The 24,778-nt window shown below is 52.5% G+C and overlaps 2 protein-coding genes across 8 annotated transcripts; both read right to left on the reverse strand.

The window, feature by feature from the left end:
* Positions 1–19: 19 nt before the first annotated feature.
* On the reverse strand, positions 20–8,017 carry PLCD4 (phospholipase C delta 4). Of its 4 annotated transcripts, none has more exons than XM_032693133.1 (15): positions 7,442–8,017; positions 6,935–7,093; positions 6,292–6,482; positions 5,890–5,997; positions 5,151–5,382; positions 4,551–4,752; positions 4,094–4,238; positions 3,462–3,614; positions 2,972–3,112; positions 2,471–2,627; positions 1,891–2,007; positions 1,423–1,601; positions 1,123–1,258; positions 882–1,031; positions 20–754 (listed from the first exon to the last, which is right to left on the reverse strand). In XM_032693133.1, the coding sequence occupies exons 1-15, from the start codon at positions 7,653–7,655 to the stop codon at positions 648–650; spliced, it is 2,391 nt and encodes a 796-aa protein (XP_032549024.1). In that variant the 5' UTR covers positions 7,656–8,017; the 3' UTR covers positions 20–647. The 4 variants fall into 4 exon arrangements, with proteins under 4 accessions (XP_032549024.1, XP_032549023.1, XP_032549026.1 ...); XM_032693132.1 differs by having other exon boundaries at positions 21–754; positions 5,890–6,019; positions 6,254–6,482; positions 7,442–8,016; XM_032693135.1 differs by lacking the exon at positions 7,442–8,017 and adding an exon at positions 7,419–7,435 and having other exon boundaries at positions 21–754; positions 5,890–6,019; positions 6,254–6,482.
* A 4,114-nt stretch (positions 8,018–12,131) lies between these two features.
* CNOT9 (CCR4-NOT transcription complex subunit 9) lies at positions 12,132–24,698 on the reverse strand. 4 transcript variants are annotated; one of them, XM_032693143.1, is made up of 8 exons: positions 24,568–24,698; positions 20,002–20,181; positions 18,818–18,933; positions 17,421–17,530; positions 16,524–16,633; positions 15,981–16,079; positions 13,451–13,542; positions 12,132–12,746 (listed from the first exon to the last, which is right to left on the reverse strand). In XM_032693143.1, exons 1-8 carry the CDS (start codon positions 24,589–24,591, stop codon positions 12,578–12,580), a joined length of 900 nt encoding a protein of 299 aa, XP_032549034.1. In that variant the 5' UTR covers positions 24,592–24,698; the 3' UTR covers positions 12,132–12,577. The 4 variants fall into 4 exon arrangements, with proteins under 4 accessions (XP_032549034.1, XP_032549033.1, XP_032549031.1 ...); XM_032693142.1 differs by having other exon boundaries at positions 12,132–12,752; positions 24,568–24,688; XM_032693140.1 differs by lacking the exon at positions 24,568–24,698 and adding an exon at positions 23,811–23,993 and having other exon boundaries at positions 12,132–12,752.
* Between the last annotated feature and the right edge of the window lie 80 nt (positions 24,699–24,778).

Consider the following 24,778-nt stretch of genomic DNA (forward strand, 5'->3'; position numbering starts at 1 on the left):
TTTCTTGGGGCTGTTTGGAGCCCTGTATGAACAGTGGGCCAGGTGCCCACAGAGGAAGAGCACAAGCACAAGCCCAGCTCCCTGTCTCTCCCCAGCACCACTGCACCCAGACCTGAGCTTGTCTGACACTGAACAATTTATTAGGTTGCTTACCAAGAAAGGATGGGACAAGGGCTAATCTGGGGTTGTAGGGGCCAGAGGCTGTAATGGGGCTCTGCAAGATCGGGGCAGTGAGGACCAACTCCTCTCCCAGCTCTGCCCAGCCTTGGGGTTTGCTTGGCTCCAGCCTTGCTCCCCTGCCTGGTGGGGGACCAGCCCCTGCAGCAGAGCCAGGCCTTGCACCATCTCTCCTCCTCCCCATTGCCAAGCTGTGACCTTAGGCTAAGACAGGGTGCCTGGGGGGATTCAGGGAGCTGTACCAACATAGACCTCATGCTCAGGCATGGGGGACAGCATCCCAAACCTGGAAAGGGCAGGTCAGTGCTTTTTCCCAGTCCTCAGAGGCTACTGCAAAGGGGGTCACAGCAGCAACAACACAGGGATGACACGAAACAGCTCAACAAGAGGGCAAAGTGGTTGGCTCTGCGGCCCCAGCCACTCAGGGCCGCCTGTATGGCTTCCATCTGGGTGCTGCTCACCCCATGAGCTCAGTCCTGTTCAGGGCCAGGTGGCTCCGTGATGCAGATATGGACAAACAGAGAAGAGGGCGGGATGCTCGTGCCATCCTTGGACAGGAGATGGATGTGGCGGTATCCTGCAGGGGGTACAGCAAGGCTGTGGCTGACTGCAACCACATCTCCCTCTATAGCACCCAGCTGAGCCCCAGACACACTTACGGGGCTGTGCTGGGCCCCCAAAACCACTGGGCAGCAGCCACTCACCAGGTTTGATGTTGGCAAAGGCTAGGGTGAACTGGCCCACAAAATCATTCCTGGATGTCTTGTCATAATCCTCCACCACAAAGCGGACCAAGGCCAGCTCAGGCACATGGAGCTGGAACTGTAGTGTCTCATCCCAGCGGGGGTTAAACCCTGAGAAGGGAGAGTGGGTGCTGGGAGGGTGAGGGAGGGCAGGGGAGGTGCCTGGGCACAGCAAGGTCCCTGGAACCAGTGTGGGGCTCACCATTGTTCTCAATGTACTTTGTCTCCTGGTGTGCCTGGTCCGCAGGGACCCCATGGATCTCCACGCGCACAAGTGGGTCGATGATGGCTCCGTCCTTGCTGTTGGCCACTTTGGGGAGCTGTTGCCCGCTGATCACCTGCAGGTAGAGGCACGGAGCCCATGAGCTGGGGAGCAGCCAAACCAATCTATTGTGAGGCTACTCGGCTCCAGCACACTGCCCAACAGTCCCCATCCGGCTGGGACTGACAGAGCCCCAGGACACTGTCACAGCTTCCCTGGGATCTCTCCTCAGCCCTGTACCTGGATCGTCAGGGTGATGGGGCCAGGGCCTTCCCAGCTGCTGGGGTCACTGGGGTTGAAGAGAGTCTCCTCATCCCTCATGAAGGGTGGTTTGAGCACGTAGCCACAGCAGCCGTTCTGGCTGAAGAGGCCATCACACAGGTCCATCTCCGTGCCAGCTGTCTGGAAGTTCAGGGCCACTGCAGGGAGGTGGCAGGGAAGAGGGTTCAGAGCAGCTTGGAGACACCATGCCCTGCTTGGAGCTGAGAACCAGCCTATCCCCATAGCCAGAGAGAAGCGAGGCTGCACAGGGGGATAAGGCACCGATGCCTGGATACCCCCAGACTCCCCAGAGCAGAGCAAAAGCTGGCAGCCAGACCTGGCTCCAACTGGGGTTGTAGCTGGCACTAACACAGGTGTCGATGGTGGGATTTGGCACAGGACTTGGGTATCTCCCCAGCCCACAGCCCTGATGCCCCCCAGCCATACCGATCTGGCACCCAGCGTTCCACATCTCCTGGGGGCTGTAGTTGGAGGAATCGGTCCGCATCCCACTGGGGTAGATGCGTGTCAGCTGCCAGGCATTATGGCGGACAAACTCATTTCCTAGGGATAGGAAATTCCTAGAGCATGAGGGCTACTCATGAGGTCATTCCCTGGCCTGCAGAGCCACCCACCACATGTGCTGCCCATCCATCTGTCCATCCATTCATCACCCATTCATCTACTCACCCATTCATACTTTCATTCATCCTTTTATCCATCTAACCACCCATCCCCTCATCTATGTATCCATCCATCCATCCATCCATCCATCCACCCACCTACCCACCCACCAATTTTCATCCCTCTCCCCTCTCAGGAATCCAGGTGTCCTGCCTTGTTTTCTAAGCCAATAACCCCCCACCATCACTTACCTGAGCCAAACCCCACAGTACAGCCCAACTGGACCCCCTTTCCCCCACACCACACCCCTGGTGTCTGGAGGTTTCAGCTCTACACCCGAGGAAGCCACCTGCCCCCTCCACCTGACCCCAGTCCCCCAGTTCCACTGCCCCCTTCGTCTCACCTGCATCCCGGATGAGCTTCCTGGCCTTGGCCTCAGAGAGGGAGGAGATCTCAGAGGGCCGGGAATGGCTGCGGGCCTCTTGGAAGCCCCGGAAGGACACATTCTTGCAGTAGATGACACAGTCGGACAATGCTTGTGCCAGGGTCTCTTTGTCCTTCTGCAAGGGAGAGCCGTGTTGGGTGATGGGAGCATCATCCACCAGCACTCACCCAGGCCATGGGCTGTAGAGCCAGGGCAGACAAGAGCAGCCGGGGGTGTGCTGGGATGTGGCAGTATCCCCACCCATGAGCAGCCTTCCTGCTAGGAACAGAGCAATGAGGGGACCCCCAACATGGTGCCACCACAGCAAAGAGGTGGCTGGCATGGCCAGAGGCAGAAAATGCTGTTCCCCCTGCCTGTTGATCTGTCTCTGCCGTCTCTGTCTCTCCTCCAGGCACTAGAATTTCACTACAGCCCTAAGCTATGTCCATGGGCTCAGCGCTCCCAGCCTGGGCCACTCACCTTTGCCCTCCGTTTCTCTTCCTCTGCCTCTGCCCCGTTGTCATCATCAGACACATCGGGCACCTCATCCCCTGGCCCGTCCAGCGTGTCCTCCAGCCGCCCAATCTTCTTTCCCTTCAGCAGAATCTTGTGCTTCAGCTCCTGTGGGATTGGGAATAGAGTGGCACTTTAGTGTGCCCAACTCCTCCATGGGGCTTGTTTTCCCCTGGGATCCTGCACTGCTGGGGGCCAGCACCACCAGCTCCCTTCAGCACTCAGAAGGGGATGACGTAGGAGGGTTCTGCCCTTCTGTCTGACTCTGCAGGGCATGGGGAGACAACTTTGGGGTCAGCTTTGGCACCTCTGTGAACACAGGGTCGTCACATGCTCCAGTAGAACAGGATGATGCTGGAACAGAGATGGCCTGTTCTCTGAACAGCAGAACCACCTCCTTGCTCCTGTCCTCCCAGACAGGACAGCAATGCCCAGCACAGCTGTGCTCTGTCCCTACCTCTGGGGATGGCAGATGGCTGGGGACACGCCCGTCGATGGTGGTGGTAAGGAGCTGTTCCCCCAGGATGTCCTTGAGCTGCTGTGCCAGGACCTCCTGCTGCTCCATGCTGCAGTGGTTCTCCAGGGACAGGATCACTGGGTAGTCCGAGGTCTGGGGAGCAACGTGCACATCTGGAGATCATCCTTGGTGGGGTTGGGGAGCTCTCACAAGGGCTTTATCCAGTTGTCACCAGTGCCAGGATGGAGCTCCTTGTGTCTTCTTGTTTCCCGCCTCAAGATCCTCTTACCCCTCCAATCCCCCATTACCCACCATATCCCATTTCACTTCTGCATCCCTGAGGCCCCATCTCACCCCTGCACCACCAAGAGACCATCTGCGTGAGCCCCCATCCCCTGGCACAGCACAGCACAGGCTGTAGGTCAGACACCCCAGTGCTGTCCCCTGGAAAGTGACAGAGCCACCCTCCTCTCCCGCAGAGTGAACAGTCCTGCTGCATCACCAGCTGTGTGAACCACAGCACTCATCCCCCTCCAGGGACCCATCACTACCCCGTGGGACAATTGCAGCCACATCTCTGCTCACACCAAGGGCCACCCACAACCTCCAGCACCTGGGGAAGAGTGCCTTACCTTGAAAGCGTACTTCCCCAGGGTGCTCACTACCTCCCGGAAGGGGATCTTGGAAGTGAAGGTGTGGCCGTGGTACACCATGGGCTCCCCATTCGGCCCGTCCCAGCAATCCACCTCCAGGCACCGGCAGCCCCGTTTGAGAGCCCTGGGGGTGGGTTGTCACCCCTGGGACCCCGCACATGGCCAGGGCACCAGTTCCCTGCCCTCCCCTCTGCCCGTGAGTGTCACCACTATAGGGACCAGGGGACACCCATCCAGGGTGTGGATGCTGCTGCATGCAGGGCAGGTAGAACTGGGCTCAGTATTCCCCTTGCTGAGCACTACGTGGCATGGCCAGAGGAGAGCTGGACCACAGAGGAGCAAAGGAGCTTCTGGGTTTGCCCCATGTTGCAGCCCAGGGCACAGCACTGGGACAGGAGGGTGCTGGAAGGCAGCTGGAAGGGAGCAGCCCCTTTACCTGATGTAGCCCTCGATGCTGCTCTGGCCCCGCAACTGATCCTCTATCAGGTAGGTGTTGTGGGAGGAGGAGATGAAGTAGTGGCAGAGTGGCTGGTTCATGTCCTGCCACAGTGTCCGATGATGGGGGTTGAAGATGGAGCACTCCGGAGAGCAGAGGTACATGAGGAACCCATCAGCACTCAACACATGGCGAGCCCGGGCTGCAGGTGGAAGGGGAGGCTCAGTGACAGCCAGGGACATGGAAGAGACAGGGCAGGGCAAACAGGGCTGCTGGTGGCTCCTGGAATCTCCAACCTGGTCAGCACAGCTGCTGCCAGAGGCTGGGTCACAGGAAGAGATGATCCAGGGTAGTAACCTTGGAAAGGCAGGACCCCAAAGCTGGAGCTTACACACTATGGCTGGTCAACCTTCTACACCAAAATGGTCCAGGAATGAACCAAATAAAGTGGAATTGCACCCATATCACACCATCATAAGTCTTCCCCCTGTGTCCTCCCTGCAGCAGAATGGGTCTGGGAGTGCTCCTGCCATAGGACTGAGTCTCAGACCTCTCCCTGCCCTTGTGCAGAGCACAGCCAATGTCAGAGCCAGCTCTCACCTGTCTCTGATGGTTCATACTTGTCAATGAGCTCCATGGCCATCTCCTCTGTGCCCTCATCCTCCAGTTGCTCCTGCCGCAGGAAATCCACCAGCTCCAGCAGCGTCAGCTTCTTTCCATCCTCAGAGAATTCTTGAAAGAGGCTCAGCACCTCCTCACGCTGCGTGAGAGCCTTGTAGAAGAGCACAAACTCCTCCCCTTCCAGTGTCCCAGACTCTGATTTATCGGCATCCTGCAAAGGAGCTCCCTCAGCACCCAAATGGGGAAAAATGAGGTGTCTTGGCCACCCAAGGTGCGGGGGAGGGTTCTCCCAAACAGAGGGCAGAGAGACTCCACACCAGTGGCAGTGGCAGGCACCGATCAATGGATGGATGGGGAGATGAAGGGCTGGTTGGGTGGACTGATAGGTGGATGGATCCATGGATGAGTCCATAGATGGGTCTATGGACAAACAGGCGGAAGGAGGGAGGGAGGGATAAAAAATCAGACAGCTGGTTTGCTGGGTAGACAAATAAGCAACTGGATGGACAAATGGATGGTAGGAAGAGCTGCCTTGGCTGGTTGGTTTAACAGAAAAATGAACAAGTGCATGTTTGTGTGGGTAAACAGGTAGTTGGGTGAACAAATGGATGGATGGATGGATGGAAAAAATAAAGTGACCATAGCCTTTTGCAAGGAGGTGTTGTGCAGCTTGTTCCAGCCCCTACAGCCCCTTCAGGCTCTTGGGTGCAGTGCTTACCTGGAAGAGCCTCAGGGCATGATCCTCATTCATGTCCACATTCATCATCTTGAGGAGACGCTGTACCTCCTTGAAGTTCATGCGTCCATCCTTATTCTTGTCAGCTTTCTGAAACCAGTCACGAATCCACGTGAGAGAAACCAGGGCAAATGTTAAGGGAAAGGACCTTGGCTATGAGAGATGGAGCTGGGGAGCATCAGAGGGCCTCTTTTCCTTTTTCTGTGTCCTGCACTGATGCGGATGGTGAGACAGAACAGCTACACACATGCTGGGACAAGGCTGAAGATGCAGGGCCTGGGGAATGATCTGCGGTGGGGGAATGACTGGGTGGGGAGAGGCAGAGTGATGCTTGCAGGAAGGATATTGGTCTATCTTCTCCCTTTGGTCCATGGTGGTGGCTACCTCGATGAGCTGACGCAGGCCCTGGACCCAGCACTGCGCCTCCTCGGCTGAGCCGGCAATGAGGTCCAGGTTGCCACGACGGCCGTAGAAGACAATGGTGAAGCAGCGCTCAGGGGGGAACTCCTCGGCCAGGCTCTGCAGCACCTCTGACTGGTGCCCTTCCCGCACCGTCTCCACATCACTGATGGAGACTGGGGCAGAGGGAGGGGACGCCTGTCTGTGGGGGACAAGGACCACAGGGCAAGGGGCACTGCCCACAGACATCTATTCTTCCAGCCATTCCTTCTTCCACTCATCCATCCATTCATCCACCCACTGAGCTACTCATCCATCCATTAACCATCGAGCTATCCAGTCAATCACTGCCATCAGCCACTCTGTCTGTCTACTCCTGCGCTGGCAGTCCAGAGGTTCCACTTCTATCAGCTGCAATTTCTACTCATCCTTTTTGACCCATGAATCCTGCTGGAGGCAGGATGTTTCAAGGAGAGGTGTGGGTGAGAAGAGACCACATATGCATGCATAGCCTTTCTTGAATGCCCCAGCACTCTTAGCAAGGATGGTTTCAAGAATCTCCATACCTTCACGTTCCTGTAAACCCTACTAATGGCCCTGTGGCCAACACACAGAAGCCAGTACTCACAGGCAGACTCCGTTTTGCCTGTCCTCTTCGACTGGTACCAGATGGTCATGCAGTCATCCTGCAGCTTGAAGAAACGCTGCTTCTTCCAGCTCTTGGACTTGACTTTGCGCATCAGAGTCCCTTGCTGCATCTGCTCCAGTGTGTCTGTGAGCTGGATGCCTGGGGGCAGCATGGGCTGCATCACTAAAAGTGGGGCTATCCAGGCACTGTGCCCTGATATTTTGCTTCATCTTGCCTCTGGAACCCCATGTGGTCCCTTGATCTGTGAGGGAGGAGGGGTGGACCCCAAATAAACTCCCTTCACCACAAGATAGGCAGAAGGTAGTTCCCCATTAATCCTCCCATCCACCTTTGGCATTGCCTAGTCCAAATCCCAGTGGCCATGGTGAGGTAGGTATGTTCCTGAGCGCAGCAAGGTAAGCTCAACCCACAGGCCAGATTTGCCTTGGCATAAGTACGGATGGCCCAGTGCCCTGCCCTGCACCTCGCCTCCACCACAGCACTCACGGGCGTTGCACAGCAGCGATGCCATGGCTCTGCGTTCTCCACGCTGACAGATGCTGAGGAGGAAAGAAAGAAGGTGGCTGGGGGGAGCAAGGACAGTCCCCTCCACTGTGCCCAAGTCCTGCCAAGGGGGGTCCGGCCGTACCCATGTGTGTGCAAGGTGTGTGTGCCCCTGCCCTTGTGTGAGCGCACCTGCGCCTGTCTCCTGCCGGGTCATTGCCTTCCTTAAGTGTCGAGTTCACCCCGCTGTACTCATGAAATATTAATCTCTGTTACTGGCAAGCCAGAGCTCAAAAGGTGTTGGTGGAAAACAGAAAAACTTGTGAGAGCAGACGCTCCACAGCCCAGCAGGTACCAGAGCCCTACTGCTCCCAGGTCACTGGTCCCAGGGAAGAAGTGGCCCCTAGAGCCAGGAAAAACTGCTCTGGGGGTGCCCAAGAACAGCCCCCACCACCTAGGACATGACCCCAACCAGCAAATTTTAAAGTAAGGGAGAGGCACAGCCGTGATAGCAAGGAAGGGGGCACAGAGGAATAACCCTCAGCTCCTGCAGCCTCTTGTCCCCAGGGAACACCAGCACCTTGGGCCGTGACTGCACCCACAGCTGTACGGGAAGCGCACTGCAGTGAGTGGGACTATAAATACCATGGAACAATACAGCTTTGATTAGGCTGTTGATACTTTAATTAGACTGACAAACTGCTGGATGTGCCTGTCACCCAGGTGCTGGAGTTGGGCCCTCGAGGAGTGGATGCTGCAGCTAGTGGGCTGTGATTTGGATGCAGTAGGTCCCTGGGGGCAAGGGCTCTGTGCCAGGATGCAGGGGTGGCAGTCGTCACCCAGGCCCCTGACTCAGCACAGACACCAGTGGTGTGGGGCTAGGAATAGCTGGTGCTGTCAGCCTGCAGGCAGCTGCCAAGCCCAGCTGCCAGACCCTTGTGGGCTCCAGGGCCAGATGGCAGCCATCCCCTGCTCAGTGTCGGGACAGCAGAGCAGATCCCCAGCACAGGGGCCAAGGCCCCACTCCTGGGGTACACACTAGCTGTGGGGCTGGCAGTGGCTGTTTGGCTGTCACCAGGGCACAAGAGGACTGTCTGTCTACACTCTTGGGGACCTCAGACGTTGCTGGAGACATGAAGCAGCTGGGGTGCCAATCCCAGCAGTGCTCAGTGCTGAGGCTGTGTGTGCCCACCACTGGCCCTTCTTGCAGGGCTCAGACTGCAAGGACTTGCTGCAGTGCCCACGTTCCCCCCATCCGATGTGCTGGGGGGCACTGACCCACTGACCCAGGACTTGGAGTGCCTGCACCCACAAATGGGGGGGTGGCATCATGCTCCTCTTGTGCCCTGCAGAGTAGGTGCCCTGATGCTGTCTAGCACAGCTAGAGCCCCACACCCAGCCCTCTCCCAGCACGCTCTCAGCCTCTGCACCCCGTGGCCTGCAGGGAGCCAAGGGGGACAACCTCTGTCACCCATCTGCCTGCACCCTCCTGTCTCCTGGCAGCACCCAGTCCAGCGCAGCCACCTTTGCAGGGCCTCAGCTCCAGGTGCCCACCTGCCCTGCAGCCCCTGTGCTGCAGCAGGAGAGGGAGAGGGGGATGTTTTGGGGAAGCTGGGATGGAGGGAGAGACACTAAGGCTGGAGAAGCAGGGAGAGATGCTGGACTGGAACAGAGATGGGCTCGGTGCCACCAACAGGTCTGTCTTCTTTGCACATGCATGTGTGCAAGGTGGCAGCATGCAAGGGAGCAGCTTGTGGCCTTCAGGCCCATAACCATGCAGAAAGTTTGGAGATAAACTGCTCTTATCCTCTTATCCCTTCCAGGCTCCTGGTACAGTCTAAGCATGCCCAGCCCCAGCCAGGGAGCAGTGCCTTCCCCACACATGCAGCAAAGAAGTGATGAACCCTTCCAGCATAAGGAACGTGGATGCACAGACACAACTGTTCTGCTCTTTCCCGTTGTGTGAGAGATGCCCCAAGCCCGGCATAGCCTGGCCCCATGCAGGCCCCCTTGCCCCAGTCTGAGTTACACTATCGAGCCAAGCGGGAGGGGAGCCAGGGTACAGAGAAACCCAATCCGAGAGTTTCCTGCAGGGTGGCTGCCTGCTGCCAGAAACAGCCCCAGCTACCCCAGCACACGCTGAGCCACCGCAGCTTTTCTCCTGCTGGTGACAGGCCGTAGGAGAGCTGGAGGCACAGTGAGTCTGAGCGCCCCCCGGCCACCCCAGTGCGGAGTCCCCTGGCAGAATTAAATTGTCCCCCTGGCCACCACAGGGGTGGCCTTGCCAGAGCAGGGAGAAATGCCCCCTCGCTCCGACACCTTGCTGTCTCAGTGTGCCCACAGACTGCCCGTGCTCTGAGGCTTTACTCAGCCCACCCGCTCCGGGACACGCCGCAGCACAGGTGCACAGAGCCTGACCCACGCAGAGGAACCAGCCGGCAGCTGACGGGTCAGAGGGGCTGGGAGGCAAGAGGAGGGACGGATAAGGGGCTTCGGGGTGGGGCAGCAAACTCCCGGGGATTCAGGGCTCAGAGGGACAAATCACACTTTAAGGCAAAGGAGATAAAACCGCCGGCAGTTCTGCCGCCCCGCGCCACCCCGACCGTGCAGCCGTTTCTGGGGCAGCGCAGCCCGAGCCAGGGGGTCCCAGAGCCTGGGGGTCGCAGCCCCATACCCATCGCCCCCTCCCTCCGCAGGACGCCCGGCTCCCTCGCGGAGGACCGGGCGCCCAGCCCCGTACCCGCTCTCCGGTGCCGCTCCGCTCCGCGGGTGCTTCACCGCCGGCGGCCGCACGGGGCCGGGGCTGCCCGGGCTGCCCGCCCCTTGGCAGCGCCTGGGCGGCGAGTCTGCTCCCGGCCCCCCGCCCCCGAGGGACGCCCCCGGACCCCGCACGCCCCGCAGCCGTCGCCTCTCAAGGTCGCTTCGGATTAAGGTCACGCCGCTTCTGAGGAGGACGGGGGGGGGCGGGTAAAGAAGGCAGTGGTGTGGCCGGCAGGGGTGGGAACACCCTGCAGTGCCCGCCGTTTGGGGTCGAGACCCCATTCCCATCCTCCGACACAGGCTGTCCGCCCCCAGACCCGCTTGCACCCAGCACAGCCCGATCTCCCCCTCCACAGCGCGTCCTCACTGTGTTCCTGTCCTTTCCAGGACACGATGGTCCACGGGCGCTCCCGGAACCCTGCTGCTGGGAGGGATGTGGGACTCAAAAAGCAAGGCGTAGTTTGAGCATCTTGGGGCAAAAATCCCATGAGTCTACAAGCAGGGGCAGCCTTGGGGCGGGGCAGGTCAAGCTGGGGGCAAGGGGTGCAGAGCAGAGACTAAACTTTCAGGTAGGCAATGCTGTAACAGACCTGGACCCTGGGTGAGTGGCAGCACTTGCAAACACGCTGCAGGAAGGCAGCGAGTGCTCTCTCCCTGGCAGGTTCACTGCCCTCCTGCAGAATAAAACAGAATCCCCCCCCCCCCAAAACCCTCCACATTACCTGCTCCAGGAGAGATGGGGTGCTACAGGGATGTAGTCAACTCCCACTGGGAAAGGCCACTCTTCCCAATCACACCCCCGAGCTGGCACAACCCCCGCCTTCCTCCCACCTGCAATAAATCCCCACTCACCCCCTGCCCTCCCTGAGAGACCAGATCAGGAGCAATCTGTGCTGGCTGGGGTTTTATTATTTATTAATCTGAACTTAAAAAAACAAACAAACAAAAAACAATCAACCAAACAGAAGCATTTTAACACTCTGTCAAGGTCAGGGTGAAAAGGAGGGAAAAGAAGGCAATGGTTATAAAACAGGAACCCGAGGGCAAGGAAGAGGCTGTGCTCTGCCCTTGTTATGCAAGGCTGTGAGGGGAGGAAAGGGAAACGATGGGATTTAAGACACTGTTGGCACGACACTGCAGATGATCAGCAAAATGGGCTAGTCGAGGAGGGGGGAGAAATTAAGTAGCTGCCCAGGCTTGCCTGCAGCCAAGAGCAGGCAGAGCAGGCTCTGCTGCAGCAGAGCCCAGGAGCTCCACGGCTGCTTCTGAGAGCCCTCTGCAGCTGCGTTAACCCCTTGGCACAGGGAAGGCAGGTAAGCGGCTGCTGGTCCAGTTTAATTGCGGTGGGGCCAAGGCAGACGCCAAGGCGGGTTTGAAAGCTGAAATGGATGCACCGACCGGCAGAGAGGAGCAGAAGGGGAGGGAAGGGAGGAGGGGCAGGACCGAGGGGCGCCTGGCAGACAGCAGCGGTGCGGGATGTGGCATACCTGGAGCCTGCGGGCAGCAGGGGACCATCAGTCGGTGGCCTGCCCACCACCTCAAGGCAGGTGTTGTCACGCTGAGCTCCATTTGCTGAGCCAGCCAGCAGCCCTCCCAGGACTAGATGAGAGGCCAGCACACATCAGCCCCCGGCCGCTGGTCAGCTGCAGAAGTGCACTATTTACAGCACAAGAGCCAGTCCTGCTGTCTTCTCCTTCCCCAGAGCCCTGGGAAGCAAGCTTATGACGCACGGATTCATTGCATGTAATCCACCCCTCCTCTTGGGGCAACAAGCACGCAGGGGCTCGGCTCCAGCCACTGCCTCTGCGCCAAAGGAAAGGAAGAAAGAAGCTTAATGCGCCAGCTGGATGCAGAGCCAGGAGCAAGGACATGCTGGCAGGGAAAAAAGCTGTCCCTGGGCTACCTGCAGCTGAGTAGTTGTATTAAGAGGGGATAAAATAACTGGATCGGCTTTTATTCAGTTCGCTCATCTAAACAAGACGTGTAAACAAGAAGTGACAAGGAATTGGAGGGATGTGGCGCACACACCCAGAGTTGTGCACCACTCGGGCGGAGGCTGAGCTTGCTGGAAGAGAGGACATCTGCACTACCCCCTGCCTGGAGGTGGGGGCAGGGATGCCACCCATGCCTCCCAGAGAGACTGGGATCTCTACAGATGGTTTTTATTGACCTTTTTTTTTTAAGCTGTAGTATCAGCATGTGCTGGTGTTGGGATCCCCGGAGGCGTTGCTGCTACAGAGCAGCCCTTTGGCTGGGTGGGATGGTCCGACAGGCTGGCAGCCAGCTGGCGTGCCCAGTTTGTTGCAGAAGAGGTCACCTGTTCCTGGTTCTTTGTAAACCTGAGCTGTTTCTTCCCCAGTTCCCCACCTCCCCCAGCAGTCATTGCGGAGGAAGAGGGATGCCCCGTGGGTCAGTGACTTGACCCTCTTGCAGGTTCTTGACGAGCTGAGCCAGCCAGCGCTTTGTGGTGGTGTCATCCTTCAGGACCTGGGCGAAGGTGGTGTCCTTCAGCTGGTCAGGAAGGCACTGCCTGAGAGCTTCACGTGCCCTACATCAAGAGACAAGAAACGGGGCCCAACAAATAAACTCACAGGGGCAAGGGGGGAGCAAACCCCACTGGGGACACAGCATTCCTTCGCCTGGAGGTCTCCCTGGCAGAGCCAGCCAAGGAAAGCACTGAGCAGCGGCACCGCAGCACGTGGCACTCAGCCAGCCAGTGCAGCTCCCTCTCCTCATGCTAAAACCCAGCAAGCCAGTCCCTGCACTCTGACACCTGTCAGTCAAGTGATGCAATGCCAGGAGATGCCAAGGCAACAAATGCACACCCAGCAGCTTTGGGCAGAGCTGCTGGTCAGCAGGAGATCAGTTTGTATTCTCTAAACTGAATTCCATCTGTTGGCTTCTACTGCTAACAGCTCTTTTGATGCAGAAGAGGGAGAGTAAAGCATACCTTTCACCTCAGGCCCTCCCCTGTACATTGTTCAATCTACATTTGAGCTCAGGCAGTTGTGAACTGCACAGACTGAATTTGCACAAGCCCTAAACAGCCTCTGTTTCTCCCATGTACCATAAATGGTACATATCCCAGGAGGGATTAGCAATAAAAACATCAAAGCAAAAAACCCACCCATCTTCTACAACGAGCTAAGGCTGGCAGACCAGGAACTTTGATTCCCACTAAGTGGGCACTGTGGAAAAGAACTGTGCTTCCAACGGAGAAGAAGCCCCTGCCCAGACTCCTAAAATGTTTACCTGGGGTTATCGGAAAGGCGAAGGTAGCAGCGGACGACATGTTTCAGCAGCCGTGCCGATGGCTCCTTGGAGAGCTGCAGGACCATTTTACCCTGTTTGACAGAGGCCAGTGCCACCAGTTAAAGTCTTTATAAGAACAGCTTCGCAATCAGCAGAGACTGGGAAAGGCCATTAGATCACTCACTCTGGCTTCCCACACAGCACAGCCCATTAACTTTCATCTGGATACCCCTGCATGGAGCCTGGTACCGCTTGCCTTTGAGAAGAAGGTATGACTTGCAAAGGGTTCTCCCAGGAGCTTAGGGAAAGCTCGTCTCATCTCTGTTTGGTTTTTACCTTCCCAGGACTGCTTAGTGGTCCAGCTCTTTGTGAGATTAAAGAGAATCTGGGGTTTCCACCACTTGTGGAAGACAGACACATCCCAAACACTTTGATAAGCTCAGGCTGAGTCACCCCGTGAGGTGTGTTCCAAGCTCTGCAACACTCCCTATTCTCATCTGCATTCTCTTCATTTCAACACCCTTTTAAGAGTGTTTTAAGTTTATTAGCAATAGCCTGGGAAGCCATGCCAAAAGACTGAGCTAACCCATACCACATGTAGCAAGATCCACATCTGGTCTTAGCATGCACCCAGGAGTTGTATTTTCTCTTTCTGCTACATCCCTCATGAAGCTGCTCCAGGGAGGCAAGGCCAGGGCAGATCTCCCCGATCCAGCTTCTGTTCCTCGCACTAAGTAGGACTTTGCACATGGCTGCACCTTTGAACACACCCAGTCAAGCAAACAGTGCAGCTGCCTTCACACGCCTGCTCTGAAGGAATTTAACAGACTGCTTACTTGTACTGACTTCAGCAGTCAATCAAATCTGCCCAACAAGTTGTTTTTTTTCCTGTTAACTACCTTGGCTAGCACTAACCATTTTCCTCAGTAGCCAAAGTCACCTGTATTTGGATATCCAGGCAGTTAGCAATTAGCAGGTCTCCCTCATCTGCCCTTTTGCAAGCTTCCTGTTCTCAGCAATTCCCCAGGATACCAATATTTCTTCAAAATAAAGAATTGCAAACTCCTCCGATAGCTTCTGGATGGAAAATACTAACTTCCTCTTCTAAAAGCATCTCATACTTGTGTAAAATCTTACTCAGTTACCAGCAGACACAGAAGTAAATCATCACTCTCATGAGATAGGAGGTACACTAAACTGATTTTTGAAAGCACTATGGAATATTGATCCTGTCAGTGCTTCCCCCAGTGCTAGGACTATACCACAGCTAGGACTTCTTCCATGCTAACACTGCTTTACACACCCACATCCTTCTGTGTTCAAGGAACAATCAATTCATGTTTGGGAATGGTATGGTCTCCTTCCTTCCCCTATCCCAGGGTTTCTAATTGCATCCTTCACTTTGCCACCGAGCCAGATGTACTTCCATCAAAGCTGATTTTTTTCTTGAATGCAAAAATCATGTCACATTAAATATTATGGATATCAGCTCACAATCATTCATATTTTCCTGTTTGTGGGTGAATTAGGAGGTAATGTTTTCTTTACATTTGCAAAAACAGACAAATAAATGCTCCTAATGAAAGCACAGCATTTAGTCAGAGAACCAGCACTGCTAAGTGCTTAACTTACTGCTGCATTTTTCTTCTCCTGAGACTGCTCTTTAAAAAGCAAACAAATGCACACAAAAGCATGGCAATAACTATTCCAGGGCAAGCATGTGTTCCCCTTGGTGAGCTCAAAGATAAAGCTCAAGCTGGGGCTATTACTTCTGGGATGAAAAAATTATGAGTACCCAAACTTGTCCATTACAGGGAACAGAAAATGGACAGAAGTTGTCTGCTCTCTCCATGCTCCAACACAAAAATTAGAGCATATGCAGCAGCCAGTAAGAGCCAGATTCAAACAGGAAAAAAAGGAGAGTGGCATTCCAGGCAGCAAACAGGAAACTTGTGGAACTCCTTGGTCAAAGACACTGTGGATGCAGAATGTTTCTATGGGTTCAAGGATAGGAACACTGGTGTTTACAGCACAGAAACCCCACAACTGGCCCCAGAAATCCAAAGCTCAAAGTAGCTGACAGCTGTGAGACTGTTATGACAACAAGTGTCATATACTTGCCCTGCTCCTACTCCTTCACTCAACCTGCTGCTCTTTCAGCCTGTTGTGAGAGACAGAAATGGGATGTGGATTCATGATCTGAACTGTGTGATCATTCTTACACAAAATTAAATCAATTCACATTCCACCAACAACTCTGAAAACTCTTTTCCCTCTCTGGAGAGGTTTACCTGTTTTATCTTGAGGACTCAGTATGTTTCTCTTGATATGCAAAACAGAGATATCCAGAGGAAACACAGAAGCAGAGAGCTACAGTGTCACAAGCAATTAACCCAAGAACGATTTGCCTCCCTCATCCTGTGCTTCAGCCAGACAGCAGTAAAGTTCTGTTGAAGACGCTGGCTGCTACAGTGTAATTCTGTCTTTTTTAAATACAAAAAAAACCAACTTCAAAAACAAATGACCTTACCAGTATCATGGCAACATGGGAAAACCGCTCATAAGTCTGACAGATGTATGCCAGCCCTGTGTCATCCAGGAGGATTTTCTGAAGAATAAACGTAGCAACCTAGAAAGGGGAGAAAGCAGAAAACAAAGCCTATAAACAACTTATCTACCCTGAAAAGGGACAGCCATGGTGCTCTTTTCAAGGCAGCCCCAGAGCTGAAAGGCCTTTCAGTAGGCAGCAAATGCTTTATTCAGTGAAAATTAAAAGCCAAAAGAAAATGCAGGACAGTACACAATGCTTGGCATCTGTCTAAAGAAAAGAGATGTAAACAAATCAGAGTGTACAAGATGACTGGGTGCAGGTTGCATAAGACAGCAACTACTGCTGGGCCACTCAAGAGCAGCCTGAGGTTTTGGTTTGTTTGGTTTTTGAGAAGGTAAAAACTCCACCCAGACTTGTCCCAGCATTTCCAACAGGACAAAAGCCAACTCTGCAGGGTACCTGCTCCTGGTCAGTCAGAGATGAACAACAGAAAGTCTTCATTAAGACAAAAGAAATAGGTACCGTTTTGGAGAGTTCACTGCCAGACTCCATAATGCGTAAGCACAGGGGGATAATTTCTGTTGTCAATAAGAAATTTATCACTTCTTGCTCATCAGTTTTCACCAAGGCACCTTGAAGGAAAAACAAAACACAAAAATCAATAAACAATAAATTTTTTCAAAAAACCTCACCTTTCAAAGAGGGCCTGGGCTCTGCCATCCCCAGGAACCATTCAGTCTGAACGGCAGGCAGAGCAACTGTTATCCTAAATATGTTGCAGCACATGGCTGGAGAAGAAATCATTTTGGCAGCCTAAAAGTAATCAAGCTGGGTTTGGGGGTTGTTTGTTTTTCGGAAAGGGGATACACTCTTGGTTCTCCCTCAGCAGTAACACAAACACAAGAGGATCATGCCACCCACAGCAACCTCTGGGAGGAAGAAACGCATTTCGAGACACTCTTACTTCACACATCAAGAGAGAAAGGTTTGGGGTAGAAAGACGAAAGAAAAAAACCAGGATAAGGGGAAGACAGGGCAAATACACCTAAGTCAATAAATGACAGAAACCCAAAGAAAACCCAGCCTGCACCCCCCTATCCCAATGTCTAGCTGGGAGGGCTGAGGGTGAAGGCAAGACAAGTCTGCAGGTGCTTGTACTCACAGAAATATGTTTTTGTATTTAGTCTTCAATGGGTTTTTTGTAAGTGAAAAGCCCAGTTCCTACACACTAAAAGAACTTAGTGGAATTGCCTCCACAACTGATGGAAAAGGAACAGCTGCTCCTCTTAATACTACAGGACTCGGAAGATCTCAATATAAAGAAACCTCCGACTTTGTCATGCACGTCTCTTTGCCCACAGCATGAACTGCTCTAACTCATCAGGAGACCCCTGCTCCAGCATTAGTCTGTCTTCTTACCAATCACTCCAAGGCTCGTGAGCCGCAGGTACTCAAATGGACGTGTCTTGCTGACTGTGTGCAGGAAGGGGTACAGGAAGAGAGGGATATGAGCTGCCAGAAAAGCTGACCTGTGGGAAAGGGAAAACACACAATGTGAGCAACAAGGAAAGCAAAGTGAGCATACAATCCAGCACTACCACACAGAGCTTTAGGCTGCTGGACACCGCTGCTGCTGCTCCTTAAAAGTGTGTAACAGTTCTATCTCTGATAGAAAGGCATGAAGTAAATTCTGCACTCGGCGCAGCACAAAACCTGATCAGAGCACCTGATCTGTCAGTTGCCTGCATTGCTGCTTCCAGCTGACCAGGAACAGAGCACGCCCTGTTGCTTTTATTACCTCTTCCTGCTACCCAGACCCTCCACTTTGTACATTCACTGTCACATTTCACTCTGCAGGCTCTCAGTGGCAAGGACAGTCATCCTCAATGCATGACAGAAATACAGAGTGGCTAAGTCTAGGCATCACCACAGTTTAAATGTGCACAGATACCTTTTCCCCAAGAGCCCTCACACTGTCTTCTGGCAGTAGTAAAAAATACAAACTGCAGGGAGAAACCTGGAGATTGCTCTACTAGCAGAGAGAAGCCTCTTGCACAATCATCCAACATACTACTTCCATTTTCAGTGTTCAAATTTTAAATGTTAAGGTGAGTACTGTAGAACTACCCTACTTATTTGGTTATCTCATGGAGGGTTGCTGTGTGACACTGCTTTGCAGCAGCTCGAAAACAACTTCAGCTATGCTGCTGCTCATCAGGAACAGAAGCATGGGATTATGGATCTCTGAGTAGTATTAGCTACCAATTTTGGCTGAACCAACATCATATTTTCCCCTGCTGACATTGGCTGGGCACAGACTGAGAAAATCTGAAGTCAGACATTGGCTGAGGACTCCAGAAATGGCTCTGCTACTGCTCCCTTACCTCACACAGTCTCTGGGAAGGACAGTCCTACCCATTCCACCCTTTCAACAGCTGGTCTAAATAACAGTAAGCTGCTTGTCTAAATAGATGTAAGCTCATTAAAACAAGGATCCTGCACACAGCACTCAACACAAAGGTGCCCTTAGCTCTGGCTGACCTTCCAAGAGCTGCCACAACAGAATGTTTTGGAAACTTGCAAAACTTTAGGATGATCCAAGGGGTGCAATGCATTTAGGACCACCATAAAGCTGCATCCTGATAATCCATACAAACAAGTGAAAGCAGCAGGCAGCTGTCTATCTACCAGCTTTATGGTCTGTTTCACTTCTCTAAGTAAAAGAGAAAGGAGCTTATGTACTTCTGGAGTCAAACACACAGGCTGAGCTGTCAACATCAACACCTCTGAAAACTCACACATTTAGAAATGCTTACCTCGTTTCAGGGTGTGATGCAACACACTGTAGCAGAGCTAAAGCATTGCAGACTCTGTTGGACTGATGGGCTGTCAAAGTTGGAGGGTTGATGGATGGGTAAATATTTACAATTTCCTAAAAATTAACAGATATAGAAAAGTTAAAGGAGAAAAATACCAGAAAACTACCCCAAGGCACGTGCTCAGCAAGGAACTGTGGTGACAGCAGATGACAGTCTGCTTTCACCAAGCATCGCTTTGAAGTTACAACGCAGCCACCATGCTGCCCAGGCAAACGCAGAGCTGGGTCAGAGTCAATTTGACAAGGAGTCACAGGAATGCATTCAAACCCTTAGTTTCAGTAAAAAAGGGTTCATTTGATTTCTTGGTTCTTTACTACTGCAGACTCTGTTTTGAACTTCCAGATCAAAGAGGCGTCCTAGAGGCAGAGGACACCCACTCTGCTCACAGTGTAGCTGCTGGTACTCTTCTAACTCAATGCAGGGGAAGCAGCTGAGGCTGAGAAATCCAATTCAGAAATCTGCCTGCTTCCAGCTATAGCTCCCTTATAATTTTCTTTGCTTGTCAGGGCCACTCAGTCAAGAGTTTGACATAGCCAATGCTGCACTCTTTCTTTCCTCCTTGGAAAGAAACTACCAGATTTGGCATTGAGTGATAGCCAGTCATCAGCTGTAGAGTGGTTTGCCCAGCAATAAGCTGAGCTGCTCAGTTTCACGTGAAATGCAGGTACCTTCCCTTGCAAGGGTATCTGCAGCACTAGCAGCATTTCCCTGCTGCCTTCCCAGGGGGGTCCCTGCAAGGGCAACCTTCTGACCAGAAAGTACACTCATGCAAAAGAAATCAAACCTGCAGTCTTAGGAGAAAGACTGTTGTGGTTCTGCTATGACATCGTATTAAAATAAGCAGAATGGGATCCACAGGGAGCTCATACCTCCAAGAACTTTCCTATTCTCCTCCCAACTATGTAAGCTGTCTTATTAGAAATATCAGTCTCACACGTCACCTTGATAATGATGATTAACGGCAAATGAGCTTCCCACATCTGCTCTCCTCACATGATCTAACATAGATCATATTCCCAGCAATGGCAGTAAGGGATCCCACCAGTGCCTCCCCAGATCCCCACCATGGACACACAAGCTCTGACACACGCTGGTGCTGCACCACGGGCAGTCTGACCCACCTGAAGGAGTGCTGCGATGGTGCCAAACGAGTGCCACAGCATCGGGGCGAGGTCAGGCACAGACTCGCGCTTCTTGCTCAGCTCCAGCAGCGCGTTCTCCCGTGTCTCAGGGCTGGACAGCTCATTGATCCATTGGTAAATCTTTTCACGGTCAACCTGAGCCAGCGCTGTTGGCACAGGCTGGGAGGGAGACAAGAAAACTTCAGTCCAAACATTTCATCCAGTTCTCAATCAAACTCTTTCCACAACCTGTCAGAATGGCCAAAAAGCGCTCAAGAAACTCCTGAGGGAAGGGGTGAGAACTAAAGCTCCTTCAAGATGCCCTGGACGTGGATCCATCCCTTCCTTAGATTAGCGTTATCACTTCACCTATTGAAAATGCAAAGGCTTTACTTTCTGGCCCGACTTGTTGAGACAGTCTCTCTTAATCCGCTTGTCAAGCGGTAGCTCGTAACTTCATTCAGCAATGGGAGAGCCAAGCTGCTGCCTGCCTGTGCAGGGAGTGACAGCTATCATTTGTTCCACCTGCATTTAGCACACATTCATTTCATGCTTCAAGTGCAAGATTCCACAAATTCAAAGTAAAGCAGATGCTACCTTTTTCCCCTCCAAAAACACCCATGACATTGGAAACTGCCAATGGGATTCACCCAATGTACATGAGAAAAAAATTCTCACTACTCCAACACCAGCATGACATGGGCCACAGTCAGTAACACTTGCTGTTTCCAATGGTTCATATTCATCCCAGGTACTTTGTCCACATGCATGGAGCTAAAAGGGAATTTTTCAAGAATGATTCTGTGCAGGATCTCAGGGTGATTTGATTACTACTCAAAATAAACCCAGAAAAGGGTAGATCTGTATTCATAGTCAAGACCCATTTTTTACTACTCAGGAGAAATCCAGAATTTCTCTTCTGCCTCTCTTGGAACATCAGGGAAAGAACAGAATCCAGGTCAACAAGTTCTCAAAACCAAAAAAAAAGGAAGGAAAAGAGAGACTGTATCATAGTTTCTGTGGAGAACGTCATGCACAAGCCTTCCAGTGAAAGTCTGTCTCACTGCTGCTCCTGAGCCAGCCCTCATGCCACCAGCCCTGCATTTCCCTACGCAGGGCAATCCTAGCTGGAAACAGGACTGTGTTTCCTTCTTTGTTTTCTAAACCCCAACTGAAACTCTTCAGGCACTCATCACAACAGATGTGAGCAGAGCCTGTACTGCACTGACAGCAATGCTACCACCAAGCAGCTACCACCAAGAGACACAAGAGAATACAAGGCAGTTCAGGAACTGAAAGTGGCTGGAACCAAACCTGAAGCCACATGGCAGAGGCAGTACCAGAACTACCAGAGGGATGGAGAGAGACTTAAGCTTTGGCAGACACTGGCAGAGCTTTCTGTTTCTACTTCTGTGAAGGTTTCCCTCCTCTGTTCATCCCCATTTTATATCCATAGTCATGTCCCCAGAGATTCCTCCCCAGCTATTTTCATCATATTATTATTTAACATAAATGTTTATATATAAGCCAATGTAGTGTTATCAATCCCTGTACTCAAGGGTTCAAATACCTTTTTAGATGTTTATCTTTTCTCCTATCCTCTTTTTTTTCTCACTGTTGTGGTTTAGGAATGGTATTCTCCAATGTAGTGCTTCCACTGAAGCCACTCCAAACCACAAGCCTCACTCATTCCCCCCTCTGCCTTCAGGCTACTGCAAAAATTAACCCTGTCCTGGCCAGAACCGGGACAATCACCTACTCAATTTTAAATTTTATTCTTTTTTGCAAAATCTCACACTAAATTAGTAATCCTGACAAGTTTATTGTGCCCTTACAGCTGTGAGTGCAATTGCAATGGCAACTTCTACAGTGAAGCTGAAAAAGAGAAGAAGAATCAACAGAGCTCATTTGTTTTTATTTGGGATGCTGGAGTGACAAGCAGTGTACAATAATGTTGTTATATTTGCATTATCTAAAGCTTCCATCTCTTTTTCTAGACTCACTGGAAGTTTCAGTTCCTGTAAGCTTAAATACATCAGCCCTTTACAAGCACAATCATGTGCTTGTGATCCCTAGAGAACACTAAGTAGATTTTCCACACAATTAAGTTTATGATGTCCAATATCTGCCTTAGCCAGAATAAACTGCTTTTCACAGGCTCTACAGTTGCTCCTTTCACTTTAGTTTAAACAGAAAAACATATTTTTTCCTAATTCCCTACTTCATTGCTGTTCCTTCTTCTAAGACCCAAAATTCTGGGGAACTCTGAGGGCCACACAAATCCTGTAAGCTCCAAGACGGAACCCTGTCAGGCAGACTTTCTTTTGAACACAGGGAAAGTGGAACTTACACACAGTATCACAGCAGAAATTCGCCACCCCTGCACACACTATGAAAGGTCTTGTAACACCTTCCTCAGGAGAAAAACCATTACCTCAAACATCCATGCCCAATTACACCTCCAACAATCACAGAACAAAGAGATTTACGCAAATGGCTTTTTCTTCCTAACTGAGTAGTTGCTGCTACACACACTGGTAGAAGTACTGGTCAGCCAAAGCAGAATGTTGACTAACTGGATACATGTGCTTTTTCAACTATTTTGACAGATCATCTGCTTAAAAATACCAAAATGAACTTTGAACTTCCATAGTAGCAAATCAGGTGATTTGATCTGGGCTTTCAATGCCTTACAGCTATTTACAGCTTGTTCTCAAGCACTCTATGACTTCTCCAGGTCTGAAACAGAAGCGCCAGCTATGCCATCGCCAATGCTCTGGCTCACCACAGCTTTATCACAAACAGTGTTCACACCCCTGAAGGGACTCCTGAGCCAATTCATGGCCCTACTAAGAGGTAATGTTATTTACCGCAGGTCCTGAGCACATTTCCAGAGCCAAACTCCCTTCCCTGTCACCTTTAGTCTAACCATATTAACTAACTGTGGTAGGAAACATTTAAATACAAAACTACCTGGTAGCACAACCTATGTATAAATTAAACATCCATTCAAGTGAGTCCTGAAATAAAGTCGATCTCTGTTCCTGAAGCAAATTTTTTTCTTAAAACTATCTTAAAAAAAGAGAGGTGGCTAGAATACATACCATGGATTAATGGGAGATAAATATAATGGGGGTCCTTCGTGCATTTCAACAAACACTTAGGAATTAGACTGCCATAAAAATGTAAATGCTCATTAAGAGAGTTCACTGTGATCTTGCACACCCTTCTGTGCTCTGGAATGTATTACTTTAAATCAGAATATTTGCCAGCACGCCAGGAACCAGCTAAAGTCACGAGCACTTGAACAAAGTGGGAAAACTTTTAAAAGTTCTCTCAACTCCTGTTCATTGGAACTTGACTCACTCATTAGCTTGTTAGTCCAAGCAGATCCTTGAGCTAAGTTCATTTGAAACAGCTCTAACTGCTGGTTTTGTAATACACCTCCCACACCCAACATACACAAGACTCAATCAGCTCTAGGAAGTCTCACACACACCATGAAGGTGCATTTGGACAAGTGAAAACCAAACCACAAACCCACTCTGGTGGGAGATCTGAGACAATAATCACATCCTTCAAACTCAGCTTCCATTTTTGAACTCACCCAGGCCAAGACGCAGTTCCACTCCCACCAGCCTGAACATCACGCACCACATCCCACCTCAGCAGTCTCCTGAAGGGGATAAGAGTAAGTACCACCTACAGATAGCACTGCACTGTATGGTACTGGGGGAAAAGGGAAGCAGGAACAGGCAGCCTCTGCCTTTCCTCCTGCTCGCCTGCTGCCCTAAGGGTCTTTTCCTTACCTCCTCTTTCCCTCTGCAGTCAAGGCCAGAAGTAAAACAGCTCCCCAGAGGGCAGAAGAGGTGGGTGGGCATGCAGGAGGTGTCATGAACGAGTGTTTTAAGGTCACTTGAAGAAGAGGGTCTACTCTGAACCTTGTGAGGGTCTTCCTTATCATCCTTACTCTTACCCTTTCCTTCCTCGCCCAACCCCCCGGGAATAATTTCTGGGGTTAATTTTTGGTTGTAGGTTGATTGATTTTGGATTTTTGTTTGCTTTTTCTCCCTGTACTATAACCAGCTAGTGAGCAGTAGAGCAAACCTTGCCAACGAACTCTGTCGCACTTCTGCTCTTACATTAAACCTGCTTTTGTCGATACCTTTGCTGGCGATTCTTTAAAGTGACATCAAAACAGACATTCGCGACAGGAGGAACCCAGACGCAGGGACGGAGGGAAAGCCCCACGCGATGCACACCAGGCGGAGGACGCAGAGCCGGGACACCCAGCGGGGAAACCCTCGGGGCCCTTGGAGGAGCCACGCCGCCCCACGAGCAGCACAGCCCGGCCCGGAGCAGCCCCGGAGGAGCGGTCGGAGCGAGGCTGCTGCCAAAGAGACCCGCAGGGACGGAGCTCACCAGGGCTCCGCCGCCCCGCGGGCCCAAGTCCGCCCGCCGCGCTCCGGCCGAGGGAGAGGGAATGGCCCCTCGCAGCGACGAGCGGCCGCGCCCCCGCTCCCCGCGCAACGGGGGCCCCTCCCCAGCGCCGTCCCGCCGGCTCACCGCGGCCGTGGCCAGGCTATGCATGGTCGGTGTGTGGGCGCGGTGCCGGTGCCGGTACTCCCTCAGGCCGCCGCAGCCATCACGGACCCGGAGCCGCCGCGACCCTTCACCCTCCGCGCGGGGCACGCTGGGAGCGGGGAGGCGGGACTGCGCCTGCGCAGGCCGCGGGCGCGCGCGCGCAGGGCGTGCCGGGAAGGCGCCGCCGCGCTGA

The sequence above is a fragment of the Chiroxiphia lanceolata genome, chromosome 7 (genome assembly GCF_009829145.1).
Source record: "Chiroxiphia lanceolata isolate bChiLan1 chromosome 7, bChiLan1.pri, whole genome shotgun sequence".
In the NCBI taxonomy this organism is placed as follows: domain Eukaryota; kingdom Metazoa; phylum Chordata; class Aves; order Passeriformes; family Pipridae; genus Chiroxiphia; species Chiroxiphia lanceolata.